The 15,017-nt window shown below is 38.0% G+C and overlaps 1 protein-coding gene across 1 annotated transcript; it reads right to left on the reverse strand.

Moving 5' to 3' along the window:
* Positions 1-5,791: 5,791 nt before the first annotated feature.
* Positions 5,792-12,181, reverse strand: LOC129759937 (uncharacterized). Its single transcript, XM_055757512.1, has 3 exons — positions 6,047-12,181; positions 5,909-5,972; positions 5,792-5,851 (listed from the first exon to the last, which is right to left on the reverse strand). The coding sequence occupies exon 1, from the start codon at positions 12,179-12,181 to the stop codon at positions 6,323-6,325; it is 5,859 nt and encodes a 1,952-aa protein (XP_055613487.1). The 3' UTR covers positions 5,792-5,851; positions 5,909-5,972; positions 6,047-6,322.
* Between the last annotated feature and the right edge of the window lie 2,836 nt (positions 12,182-15,017).

Raw genomic sequence — 15,017 nt, forward strand, 5'->3', positions numbered from 1 at the left:
CTTAATTCATCTGTATCCGAATCTAGTATGTTTGTGTTTTTATCATTTAACGCCTCATTTTCATCTTCTGGTCTTGCGGTTAATATCGATTGTTCCCGAGCCATCTCTTCTGCCTTTTCTTCCATACTATGTTTTCCCAGTCACCGCTGTCCACCTATATAGAAGTACCCAAAAAAATTAATTGAATACTCCTGAAAAAGTTAAAATTATAAAATGATCAAATTCCAATAAAAATAAATAAAATGATCAAAATTTGTCAATAACTACAAACCTATCATATGATGGTAACATCTTATCTTTAAATTTCTTTGTTGTCTTTTATTCATAGTGTATAAAATTTTAAAAAATTGTTACATAACCTTTTGATTACACTTTCCTTTTAATTAATAACCCATCGCAAGATTCAAATATAACTTCGTTCCGTCAATTGATAATGATATTTTTTAGTGTTTTAGAAATTAAAGAAAATGTATGTATATCTATTTGAACTTGACCTGTCGCAAGCTTTCTATAAGTTCGGAATATGTAATTTATCATTTTAATTTCAATCACAATCCGTCTCATGACCAGTTACATAAATCTAGTGGAACTTGACCTGTCGCAAGTTGTTTGTTATATTACAATCTTTTCTTTATTGTATTTAGTAATTTAAGATACATATCTGTGTCGGCTCGACCTGTCGCAAGCTGTTTTTTAGTACTGAATAGATGAATTTAACGAATTCATATTTGATTATCTTCAGCTCAATCACAATTTGACTCATGACCTGCCGCATGAATCAAAAGGAACTAGACCTGTCGCAAGTTGTCTTTGGATTGATCTTAGTTAGCTTGACCTGTCTCAAGCTGTTTTTTAGTGCTGATTAGATGAATTTTAGTTTGATCATTTCGAATTAAATCACAACTTTTAAGTGCAATTTCACAATTTGACTTATGACCTGTCGCATGAATCAAATAGAACTTGACCTGTCGCAAGTTGTCTTTTGATGTAATCTTTCCTTGATTCTATTTTGTAGTTTGAGTATATGAGCTTGAAATGTCGCACACATTAAGAGCTCATCTTAGTTAGCTTGACCTGTCTCAAGCTGTTTTTTAGTGCCGAATAGATGAATTTGAGTTTGATCATTTCGAATTAAATCACAACTTTTAAGTGCAGAATATTGTAATAAGAAGAACTCATCATTTCGATCACAATTTGATTTATAACCAGTCGCATGGATTAAATAGAACTTGACCTGTCGCAAGTTGTCTTTTGATGCAATCTTTTCTTGATTTTATTTATAATTTAAGTATATGAGCTTGACATGTCGCAAAATGTGTTTTAATGCCGAATGCATTAATTTAAATTTGGTCATTTCAAAATCATTCATTATTTGACTTATGACTTTTGATTGTTATCATTTAAATATTCATTGTGGTTTAAAACTTGAAGCACATATTCATCTTCTGAAGCAATGCTATCTCAGTGTTTTCTTTACTGCATAATTTGCTTATATAAGTGAGTTTTTAACGATTCCATGCCTTGAAGAAATATACTAGAAATAGAAATAGAATAGACAACTTAGATTGAAAACCGATCTGAACAATTCCGAAATTTGACGTATGATTCAACGACGGTTTGAAACTTTAATAGAAAAAATTCATGATGATGATGAAGATGATGATGTTCCCACCTCATTCCCCTACACTATTTGAGCTGATCGAATAATCTTTTCGGAATGAATTATATGATTTGTGAACAATTAATCTCAATATAATAATTGATGTTTTATATTTATTGCATGAATTCATGAATATCAAATGTTAAAGATTTTATATTAAAATTTACTATCGGCATTTCTTGCTAACGTAGTACTAGGACACATTTCATATTTTGAACTTTAAATGTTAAATTACGTGCAGTGCTCAAATATATGTAGACTTCTCTTTAATTTACTTTAAAGACTCCAATTTGCAAATGAACGTTCAACAAATTTAAAATTATGATTATTATTATCATCACCATCATCATCTATGACTAGTTTTTCTACGTATACAAAATATAAAATCATATAGAAGGGAGAAAAGTTATGTTAAGATTGTGGTTTTTATCCATGATTCAATATAACTAAAGTTCTAATAGTATTTTATTGATAAATAAAGAGGCCCTCCACCATTCGATACAACCTATCAACTACATACATCTTGACGGAATCTGAAGCGTCACAGCCCAAAAATTCATATTTTACAAAAACAATTCATTTTCTCTTACATAAATTATACTTGTATTCGGAAAATCATACTTAGAAGGTAGTTTTTTTGGAAGAAGTACATTATAATGTAATGATCCATAAATTATAACAATTGGAGTAAACGATGCGATTGGTGGTTTGATTTCTAGACAACTCATTGGATTGCCTTTAATAACCACAAAGATACTTCGCTGCAAAATAATGCTCAAGGCGAATAAAGTATCCGCATTGCCCCAGGCTTTTTCTTCACAAGAAATACGAAGAAGTTTAGAAAATGATCCTGATTCTAGTAAATGTTCCCTGCCTTCAAAATAAGACTTATTTTGTAAAACGCTCTTGAATGCCAACGTTCTAAGAGCATTTGACAACATATTGTTTCCAATCAAAGAATATGAAATCGAATGAAACTGACAGTTTCCATCTTTCGGAATTTCAATTTCAACGAATTCTTGACAATACTGTTCGCAAGCTATCTTGTCGATATCACGAACACGATCGAAAGATTGAATTGGAGATACTTTTAAATGCGTATTAGCAAGATCAAGGGTTATAGAATAATTGTCTAGCAATGACATGACACGGTTTTCTGTATCTGCGCTAAAATCTATTGAATAAATTAAAATATCTAATAATGCATTATTTAAATTTCCGAAAAGCTCTGGGTTGTACCATTCTTCGTTTTCGTGCATCTCTGGTGTATCAGTTTCAATCGGAACATTTGCTTCATCATTAGATTCATCAGGAGGATCACTAAAGAGTTCACCGTAAATGTTTTCGTCAACTGTATTTGATGAAGATTTATTAAAATACTCACTGTTCACAAATTGAGCAGTATCCATCTCCAATACTGTTTCACGAATTATTGCAAAAATTGGTTTGTGATCAGAAAAGTAAGACTCATATACACCAGTTGAAATATTCCTCATGTTAGAAAACACTATATCTAATCTTGAACCGAGATCTGTTGTTGGTTCATAACCATCTAACTTGTCGAAGAGATTCATTCTATTCAAATTATTTACAAATTTTTTCGTTTCATCACATGTACTATTGAGATTGAAATTAAAATCTCCTATCAATATGGTTTGTTCATTGTTGCCATTATAAATTGAACTGAATACAGATATAAATTCGTTATAGCTAATTTTTGGTGATTTATATCCCGTAAGAATCGAAATATTTCTATGTTTTAAAAACACTAAGTCAGTATGCCCAACATATTTATTGTGGGTATTGGCTTTGAACACTGTCTTATGGATTACTACTGAAACTATTAAACCAATTTTGGCGTAGCATATTATACCTTTGGCAATGCCACTCTTAACAAAAAATGGAAACGTCTGTCTATCTGATCGATAAACAATATAGAAATTGGGTATGTTTATTTCATCATTTGTAAGAATACCAGTTTCGGACAATACAATTATATCACATCTCAAATACCATGCATCCGCGTTGATATACTTTAAATTTTCTCTTAAAGATCTAGAATTCTGATAAGCAATTACCAATCCTGCGTGAGTTGTTAAATTATCAAACGATAAAGTTAATTGTCTGTATGTTTTCAACCTTTCCATTTCTTTTAAACAAGCTCTTATAGTAGGATTATCAGCCATATTCCCCGGAAATGTTCCCAATATAAAAAGACCAGATAGTTTAGAAACGCGACTCAAAGCAACATAAATTAACTGACGAGTCGAGTTCCCTTTCTTGCGTAGGTCCACGCATACTTTAGAATATGTTTGTCCCTGACTTTTATGAATTGTAAGCGCTTCACAGGGAACTAACGGAAATTGGTTTCGAGTAACTTGGTAGTCACGTTGAAAATGATTTGTCAAACTATACTTTTGCCTTTCAATAGGTGTCCAGGTTTTGTTAAGATTCAAATTTTCAGTGAAATCGTGAAATTTAAGTCGAGCTTTTTTGCCAACTTTTTTACAGTCAAAATTAAGGTACACTATTATAGGTTTATTTGACTGTGGTTTACAAAACACATATTCTAAAACTCCAGTTGCACCATTTACAATCCCATCTGATACATCTAAATTTGCGGTTACCATGTACTTGATACCTTTTTTGAATTGAATAGAATATGGATATCCTCCACAATCTCTGGTTGTTTTAGCTTTCCAAATATCAAGTTTCTTTAACATTTGTGCTTCCTTCAAATTGCCTGTCAATTTATCTTCAGCCAAACTTACAATTTCGGTTTCAGTAGAATCTGCAATTTTTATGGCGTTATATTTGTCAACATCTGAATTCGTATAATATAACCTGATAGCATCGCTAGGTACTTCACTTTCAGCGACTTCTCTACTTTTAAAAACATTTATATCTGCTGCATTCATAGTTCCTTGAGCAAAATTATTCAGAGCATTAACAAAATCTAAGTCGTCTTTCTGCCTCATGACTTCAGTTAATTCATAAAATTCAAAATCAGCCCATAACGGTGATAGATCCATCGTAAACAAACAATCTCTTGGAGGATTGAAAATAAATCTATCTTTGACTGGTGGAAGCTGGCGGAAATCTCCTACAGTTATAACAGATAATCCACCAAAACTTTCATCCACTCCTGTGATTTGTCGCAACCTTGTATCTATGCGACTGAAAATGGTACTACCAACCATAGATATTTCATCTATAATAATTAATTTACAATGTAATAACTGTTGACGTAGATTATTAGCAACGTCCATGGGTAAATCTGGAATGTTTCTTGATTCAGTCAAAGGTAAGGCAAAGGCTGAATGTAAAGTATTTCCTCCGATTAAAAAGGCAGCTTTTCCAGAAAAAGCACTTAATAACACTTTTACAGAATCTGATGATTGCCATACTGAAGTTTCAATACTATACTCTAGAAAATAAGTAATCAATTGAAATATTGTTGATATAACTAAACTTTTTCCTACACCTGCTGAACCGGAGATGAAAATTTTTAAAGGTAATTTGTTCAATTTAAAGCATTTGTAAATATGAACTACAATTTCTCTTTGTCGGTTATTTAACCTTCTTAAATTTTCAAAAAGATCTGATTTGTTTACTTTCGGAGGAGACGAATACACAAATGGGGTAATAGTTTTGGGTCTATCAATGCCGCCTTGAATAAGGATATCAATTTCTTGATCTTTGGACAACTGATTTTGTTCGAAATCTAAAATTTCCTCATTTTCTAAATCTGTTCTATTATCTATTGCAGCTTCTATAGCTCTGTCTATTACATCATCTGACAAAATTTCAAATTTAGAACGATTTCTGGTAATAATATCTTGGTTGTTATTGTATACCTCCAACCAGTTCACTGATTCAATTTCATCGATTTCATTTCTCCATGGGTAGAATAAAAGTAATTGCTCTCGATAATAATTGTCGGGGTCTTGGTCGATTCTGTATCGATTATATCTTAAAATTCGAGCTATTTTTCTTCTCTTCTGGTTGGAATTTTCTCTATCTACTTCAATTTCTTCAATGTCCTCTTCGTCATCACAATCTTCTGATCTATTCTTATCTTGACGACTTCTTCCTTTAGCTTTAAAATAAAATGCAGCTGTTGAAAGAGAACTTCGATCGGATCTTTTGAGCGTAGAACACTATTTGATTGTGTGTAACTTTTGCTAAAAGCTATAATATTTTATTAGTAACAATTCAATTTCGTTTCATTATTGATCATTAACTTACAAATTCCGTAACCTCAATTTTCTTATTCTCCTTCCAACATCTAATTTCCAACTCGCTGTTATTGCTACAATTTTGGTAAGTATGATTCGGGTAAGTATATGTTTCTTTTTCTATTTCTATTAATTATTGTTTACTTACAATCGTTAAATATCTTAATTTTTCAGATAATAATCCAAGAACTCAACAATTCAACCACGTACGTCTGACCACGTTTCAAAAGTGCGCCCTAATCTTCCTATCTTTTCTGTTTCTTTACATCATTCTCTTCTACACCCTCTAGCGGCTAAACTGCAAACTCATCAGTAAACATGGAAGTATAGACTGCGGAAATATATTAGGATGGTACATCGAAATTTGAACTAACCGTTATCAACTACTTCAACATTCCCCGACCCGTAACACTGGGCACTATCGTCAATCGGACCCAGTTTTACCTCCTACATCCAATCGTGCAAGTTTAGCTACCGCCCTCCGAAGAAGTCCAGAAGATGTTTGAACTACCGCTCGCCGTTTCCTTCCGTCAGCCGCTGTCGATAAAGATACCACTCTTCCTCTTGTCCATCCATTACGCTCCGATTCGTTCACGATTATCACAAGGTCCCCAGGTACGATTTCCTTCGTGTCGTGAAACCATTTAGTGCGTCGTGTAATTGTAGGTAAGTACTCACGTACCCATCGGTACCAGAATTGATCTACAGCATTGTTAAGGTGATTCCAATTATTACGGTGTGCTGATCTATCGTCCTTCAACCTTTTCGGCGTCTGAGTCACCCCGTCCGAACTTAACTTCAAAAAGTGGTTGGGTGTCAAAGCTTCTTGCTGTCCGTTTTCGATGGGAATGAAAGTGAGAGGGCGCGAGTTCACGATGTCCTCCGCTTCTCGAACGATTGTGGCGAATGTCTCTTCGTCAGGGTTTTTCGTCATTTGCATGGCACACATCGCGGCTTTGACTGAGCGCACCAGTCTCTCCCACGCTCCACCCATATGCGGAGCCAAAGGAGGGTTGAAAATCCATTTGGTGTTGGCGTTTGTAAAACACTCCGATAATTCCTCTGCTTTTATCTCTCGGGAAAGTTCATTTCGAACGCCCACGAAGTTGGTGCCGTTGTCGCTGTATATTTCTCTCGGTGACCCATGATGTACGATAAATCGTCTAATGGCCATTTTGCAGGATTCCGTGCTGAGCGAATGCACGACTTCTAAATGAATTGCCCGTATCGTCAGACAGGTGAACAATGCAATCCACCTCTTCACAGTGGCCCGGCCAATTCTGATGTTGAACGGTCCACAGTAATCCAGTCCAGTGAAAGAAAACGGCCTAATATATGCTTGCAACCTCGCTTCGGGAAGTGGCGCCATTCTGGGAACCAATGGCCTAGCCCCTCTAACCCGACAAAATGAACAACCTTTGACCACCTTACGCAAGACGGATCTGAGATTAGAGATGTGATATTTTTGACGTACTTCATTAACTACTGTCTCATGGTTCCCGTGCAACAAGCGACGATGGTACCAATTTAAAAGCAGTTTTGTTGCAGCGTGGTTTGAGGGTAATATGATGGGATACCTGACGTCGAATGAAGTATACGAGGCTGCTACGATGCGACTTTCCAAACGGATAATTCCTTCGTGGTCCAGACATGGTGATAATTTTCTCAACGGGCTACACGATTCCAGCTTCACACTTTTGATGTTCGACGAAAGCGCGTGCGCTAGCGCTTTGAACTCTTTAGGGTACGCTTCTTTTTGAATCCACCGGAAAATAGTCGCTTCTGCTCTGATCAACTCGTTTTGTGAAAGTGGTCCGCTTTTCAGCTTTTGCCTAAGAAATCGAGCTCGAAAGTTGTCACAGTATCGATGCACGTATCCCACAGCACGCCACAGTCGCACCCAGTTAGAGAAATCCTCCCATTTAACCATTTTCAAAACTTTGTCGAATATATGCACGAGGCAGTGTTGTACTTCTTCTCTGGTTTCGCAGGTCGAATTCGTATTGGCTGGCCAGGCAGATTCATCTTCCGACAAAAAATCCGGTCCTCGAAACCATCGACTGTCTGGCGAAAAGTTCGGATTTTTACCCCATTTTGTCGCGTCGTCCGCCACATTTAGCTTAGAAGGTATCCATCTCCAATCTTCTGCTTTTGATGAAGACAATATTTCGCCAACGCGAACGCCAACAAATTTAGTATACTTTCTCTGATCTGAATTTAGCCATGCTAAAACAGTTTTCGAATCAGTCCAGAAGACACTTCTTTCAATCTCCAATCTATGAGATTCTACGATAGTGTTTTGCATTCGTGCTCCAATGACGGCAGCTTGCAATTCTAATCGTGGAATGGACAATACCTTTAACGGAGCCACCTTAGCTTTACCGGCTACGAGTGAACAGTGAACCTTCCCTTTGACCTTTGCGCGTATGTACGCAACGCACGCATAGGCACTATCGCTAGCGTCACAAAAAACGTGCAATTGCACTTCTTTCAACTGATCAGTGGTATAATTTGGAAAATAACATCTCTCAATACGTATATCATTTAACGTTTCAAAATATTTGGCCCACGATTGCCATCTCTCGCTTATCTCGTGTGGAATCTTTTCATCCCACTCTGTTTTAGCCCGCCATATGTCCTGTATTATTATTTTCCCATGGACAACGAAAAACGACAGTAGTCCCAATGGGTCGAACAACGACATGACAGCTCGGAGCACCTCGCGCTTTGTCGGTCGTGTCTGTTCCATTCTCATTGCACTTTGATACGTGAAGATGTCGGACTTAGGAATCCAGAACATCCCCAATACTCGTTCAGTGGAGCTACAGTCTAGATTCAAAGGCTTTTCTGCACAACCGTTGGAAGCCCCGACCCGTTTCAGAAATTCAGGGGAGTTAGACAACCAGTTGTGTAGCTGGAAACCACCGTTCGAATGAATTGTCCTCACCTCAAGAGCTAGCTTAACCGCTTGTTCTACACCATCGACGCTATCCATCCAATCGTCCATATAGTGCCGCTTCTTTATCGCCTCCGCAGCATCGGGAAAATCTTGTTCGTGTTCGCTGGCATTGAGATTCATCACGTACTGGGCAGAGCATGGCGAACAAGTCGATCCGAATGTAGCTACGTCCATGATGTAAATTTTTGGCCTTTCTTTTACATTCTCTCGCCACAATAGCCTTTGGCAGTCTCGATCCTCTTTCCGTATTTTAACTTGATGGAACATCTCTTTGATATCGGCGCATATCGCTACCGGACGTTCACGAAACCCGAAAAGGATTCGGGGGAGGGAGCTGAGGAGATCTGGTCCTTTCATTAGAACTGTATTCAACGAGATACCTCCGACCTTAGCTGCAGCATCACAAAAAATACGTATCTTAGAAGGCTTTTTCGGATTGATTGCGATTCCCAATGGTAAATACCACGTTTTTCGCGGATCTGCACTCCGCAGCTCATCGTCGGTGGCTTCGTGAATGTATTTTTTATCTACATATTCTTTCATCTGGCGTCGGACGCTTTCACTGATCACTGAATCTTTAGCCATACGCCTTTCAAGACATTGTAGTCTACGTTCAGCCATCGGCATACTATCCGGAAGCTCGAAATAGTCGTACTTGAAAATGAGTCCAGTTTCAAATCTGCCTTCAATTCGTCTCGTCGTTCGTTTCATAATCTGCTCGGCTCGCTTCGTGTCTTCGGATTCCAGCTTTTTTGTAGCTCTTATTCCCAAATTGTCGATTCGAAAATATTCCTCAACTAACTCATGTAGTTCTAAATCGTGTTCACACTCACATATATGAAACATGCTCGCTCGACGAGATCCGTACTCCAGGGCGCCATACACTGTCCATCCCAATCGGCATTTGGCCCCTACCGGCTCCCCGATAGCTCCTTCCCTTATTCTCTGTGTTGCTCCGACGTGAAGATTGTCGTTACCAATTAGAATTTTTGGAATCGCATTCTCATAGCTCTGAATCGGTAACCCTTGTAGATGAGGATACTTTTGAGCCAACTTTGCGCCTTGAATTGTTTGTTTAGGAAGGTTTAAAGAACTTACAGTGCGAACATCCTTCAATTTAAATAGTTGTCCAGGGTTAACCTGACCACTTATCTCCAACGAGATCCGCTTTGAATTCCTTTCGTTTCGCTCTACGTTCGCCGTCCATTGCAAGCATAGCGGCACTGCTTCTCCTTTAATCTGCAGCTGATCAATGACTTCTTCTTCGACTAAAGTCAGCGATGAACCTTCATCCATAAAGGCAAACACTTGCACTGTCCGTCCATTCCCGTGCAATGTTACAGGCAGAATCCGGTACAGTGTGGAAGGTTCTGCGTGATGGTGATTGTTGACAGCACCTGTTGCTTCAGGTTCCACGTTGGCATCCCGGTTTTCATGTAGCAATGGATGGTGTTTCTTTTGGCACCCACCAATCCCACACTGCTTAGCAGACTTGCAAGGTCGTCTTCCATGGCAACTTAGACAACTGCGACAAATATTCAAATCACGTGCCTTCCTCCATCTATCTGCAATGCTCATTCTTCCAAACTCTGGACAGCTTTTGACTCGATGAGTCAAATTTTGACAAATGAAGCAAGCTGGGCTGAACACTCTTCCAGCGTGTGGAACGTCCACCATCGTTGCTCCGTCCGCCGAAATATCGTTAGATGTGTGAGCCATAACAGCTTGTGGAGCTTGTTCCCAACCATCTGGCCCTTCCCCTTCGGAATCTAGATCCTTTTCAGCATGGGCACCGCAGAAATTTTTCTCTTTTCCTTTCTCGCCTCGTCCGAGTTTATTTGATATTTTCGGGTGCAAACTTTCAAGGTTCCTCGTAACACGGGAAGCTGCCCTTACCAGTACCCCCATATACGCTGAGAAAGATTGTAGGTCCACCGTCTCAATATTCTCCATATGTAGCCCCCAATCTAACTGAAGATGTGTGGGCAATTTATCCACTAACTCAAACAACAGTGTCGGATTGTTGAGATGTGCCTGTTGGTTCGCGGCAATCAGGTGGTAACTAAGATTTTGCACTTCTAGGCCGAAGGTCACCAAGGTTTCCAACTTATCCGCCTTGGGGGCCGGTACTTGCCTAACCTTTTGCAACAACGTTTGAACTAATAGTTCTGGTCTCCCATAAAGAGTGTCCAATTGTTCGATAATAAGTGGGACCGCTTCTGGCATCATAAGCCGACTGCGCACAGCTTCATATGCGGCACCTTTGAGCGCTCGTTGCAGTCTCACGAGATTCTCCGTTTCATTGTATCCACATGCTTCGGATGTCGTACGGAATGTAGTTATAAAGACGGGCCAATCTTCAGGATTTCCGTAAAAAACTGGCAAATCGCTCGACATAAGCTGTCGTGAAATCAACTGACGCTGCGTTGGACTCGTTGTAGGTCCATGATCACGTTTAGCCACCACATCACAACCGAATCGATGTTGTTCACCTCTGTTATCTACACCGACGTCATTCAGGATCGTGCTAACATTCGGCCAAACTTCTCTTGACAGACCGGATAAATTGGTAACCGAATTCGTCGCTTGGCCAAAGTCAATCAGGTGGGAATTTTTGTGTTCCAATCGGGTATTAACACTCTGTGTGGGTACTCTGCTCCGGACAACCTTCGAAATTTCAGATATATCATTATGTGCTTGGTGGGCTAGCTTCCCCGGGAAATCAATTAACTCCGGACGTCTCGGTTCTTGCATTGTCGATTGAGCAACCAAAAGTGGTAGCCCCTTACGCCATTCTTCCACTTTCTTGATTCCGCTATGCACAGACTTACGGCTTCTGGCAACACTTACAGCATCGTCCTCTACTTCTAGCGCTTTAATTTTCTGCCTCAGGAACTCTACCTCAATTTGCATTTGTCGTCTTTCGTACTCTGCATCCTTTTGTATCCGCTCTTGCTCGCGTTTCCTTGCCTCATCTCGACGTTCGAATTGCAGCTCCTTTTCACGCAATGTTTTCTCCGCCTCGAGTCGTTGCAGGACTAACCGAGATCCAGTCCGGGAAGAAGCTGATGTACTTCTGGCAACAGCACTTGTGGGTATTATAGTTTCTGCCTTAGTATTACCACTATCCGTTCTTGATACTATGGCCGTGGCTTTTTGGCACGCCGGACAAGTGAAGCTGCGTTCGCTGATGCTGTCGCCAACTCCCACGCATCCAAAGTGCCACCAGGTGTCACAGTGGTCACATTGCACCATTTCATCGGTATCTGGCGCCTTACAAGCTGCGCAACTACCCTTGTTTACGTCCGGTTGTTTACCTTCCATATCTTTGGAATTTCTTTTAGATTGTTGAAAGAGAACTTCGATCGGATCTTTTGAGCGTAGAACACTATTTGATTGTGTGTAACTTTTGCTAAAAGCTATAATATTTTATTAGTAACAATTCAATTTCGTTTCATTATTGATCATTAACTTACAAATTCCGTAACCTCAATTTTCTTATTCTCCTTCCAACATCCAATTTCCAACTCGCTGTTATTGCTACAATTTTGGTAAGTATGATTCGGGTAAGTATATGTTTCTTTTTCTATTTCTATTAATTATTGTTTACTTACAATCGTTAAATATCTTAATTTTTCAGATAATAATCCAAGAACTCAACAATTCAACCACGTACGTCTGACCACGTTTCAAAAGTGCGCCCTAATCTTCCTATCTTTTCTGTTTCTTTACATCATTCTCTTCTACACCCTCTAGCGGCTAAACTGCAAACTCATCAGTAAACATGGAAGTATAGACTGCGGAAATATATTAGGATGGTACATCGAAATTTGAACTAACCGTTATCAACTACTTCAACAGCAGCATATTCAGCTAAACAAGTGTTCTGTAGATTTACCCGTTCTGAATAGTATGTCAAGATATCTTTACCAGCGATATCAGTACTGTCTTTGTTCATTGATCTTAATTGTTTTTCCGATTTAAGGAAAACTACTCGATCATCGCATTTACTGGTACTGATATATATATGAGTTCGACTGAAATGAGATAAAGGAATACTTAAACAATGATAAATAGCTTCGCTTACACTCATTAGATTCGAATTGATAAATTTGTTAGCGATTGTTCTTAACTTTTCAAGATAAGTAGTATTTCTTTTCTCTAAATCATTATTTAGTTCTTTAAGTTGCTTTGAAAGCCCCGATTCAGACTTAGCTATGTAGTCAACAATATATGCTGCAACACCATATTCATCTAAAATGAGCTGCAAATCTATATTTGATTCCATCAAGTTCAAAATTATTGGATTGTAGGAGTTTATATCAACTTCACTGCTCCTGCGTTTGTAAAATATTGTAACTTTACTTATCGAAGCTCTTAAAGCGGTTACATACTCATGATCGGTCAAATCCAAACTTACCAAAATTTCTTCAAAATCTATATTTAATCTTTCTTTACTAGAATAAAAAACTTCCATCTTTTCTTTTATTTTCTGTAGATTTCGTTTTACAGATATACTGATTTCGTTCTTGGGTAAGGGTTTTAAAATTTTCGTTTCTGCTAGAACAAATTTTGGAAAATGAAATCTACATGTATTTTTGTTACTTCTACCTTTAGAGCATGTGTCAGTATGCTTGTGACGCAAATATTTACAAAGTGGATTACCAGAATCATACTGACATGTGATAAATGTATCAGCGAACTTTTCAAAATTTTTGATACTGTCTTCATCTTCTAAATCTAAACAGGGTGCATCTCCAATGAACAGTAACATGTGATCATGCGGAGAGCCCCTCATTTGGAACTCGCGTCTTCGGTAAAAATCTGTTACTTTATATGGATGAAATGGACCAGCGTTTTGTTTCATGAGTTTTAAAAGCTCATTAACTTTAAAATCATAATACAATGCTGAGAAAACAGGGTTTTCCTTGATAAGATCATGTTTTTGTTGTTCCGGAAGGTTAAGGGCTTGCAATAACGAAATTTGTTTCCCAGTGGTCTTCAAAACCAAACCTTGTATCAATTCAGGCCATTTATTTTCAACTGCAGACACAGTTAAGAAAAACATTGGTTTTCCACATTGCCGCAACATCGCAAAAAGATTCTTTTTCTTAGCGCTCCAAAAACTTGGAGAGCACCTGATGTGCTTCAGAAAATTCAACCCATCATTATGCTGCCTTAGCTCTGCAATAAACTGCGGATTTAAGGCTTCCTCAACTGTAACACCTTTAGCATTAAATTTCTTTTTCAGTGTAAGTGTGGTTGAACTAAGAACTTCTGATTCCAATTTAATTTTGGCCAAATACAAAATTCTAAATGCAGATATTTTTGTGTGGCAACGAACTTCCCATTTTATTAAATCAGATCTTGTTATATTTTTGTTGAGTATTTGCCTTTTTTTACCACCGAAAATTTTTGGAAAACAGAAACACTCAATATCTGGTTGAATGTGTACCGAAACAGGCCAGTGATTTTGACCTGGAGCCATTACAATAGTGGCATGTTGTGCCGTTTGTTGATTGAAATCGAAAAGTAAACATTCATCATCATCATCAACTAAATGTTCATAAAATTCATCATCAACCTCTAAATCATCTGATTGTAAATTAGAACTAACTTCTTGTTCTGAGTCGATATCCATCTGATGGTTCCTAATATTTTCGTCGCTAACAACAGGATTAGTTGCATTATTATTTAGACTGATCACATTGTTCCGATTGATGTCATCCATGAAAGTATCATCAAAAGACACTTGTATATCATATTTTTTGTATAACTCGGTGTCTTTCAAATAGTCAAGAGCTTCTGATATATATGAAGCACGGACCAATCCGCTAATGTATGTGGAAGAATGACCCATATGTCGTTTGAATTCCACCGGTATAGGTATAACTCCAAGATTATCTAGTTGTCTTGGCAAAGATGAAATCATTAAAGGCACACTACTAGGCACATGAATGGCACTGCCTTTCATTCCTAGTTGTGGATTGCAAGCTCTTTTCGACATGAGGACAACCTTCTGAAAAGCAACGTAAGGGGAAACTATTCTTTCCTCAATATCGTTAAGTCTTGTTATGCATTCGGGAACAGGTAGTGGTTTCAAGCCCCAACTTGAGGCAAGCTTGGGGATTTTTCCTTCTTTTACATATTTGAAGCACGT

The sequence above is a fragment of the Uranotaenia lowii genome, unplaced genomic scaffold (genome assembly GCF_029784155.1).
Source record: "Uranotaenia lowii strain MFRU-FL unplaced genomic scaffold, ASM2978415v1 HiC_scaffold_327, whole genome shotgun sequence".
NCBI classification, from domain to species: domain Eukaryota; kingdom Metazoa; phylum Arthropoda; class Insecta; order Diptera; family Culicidae; genus Uranotaenia; species Uranotaenia lowii.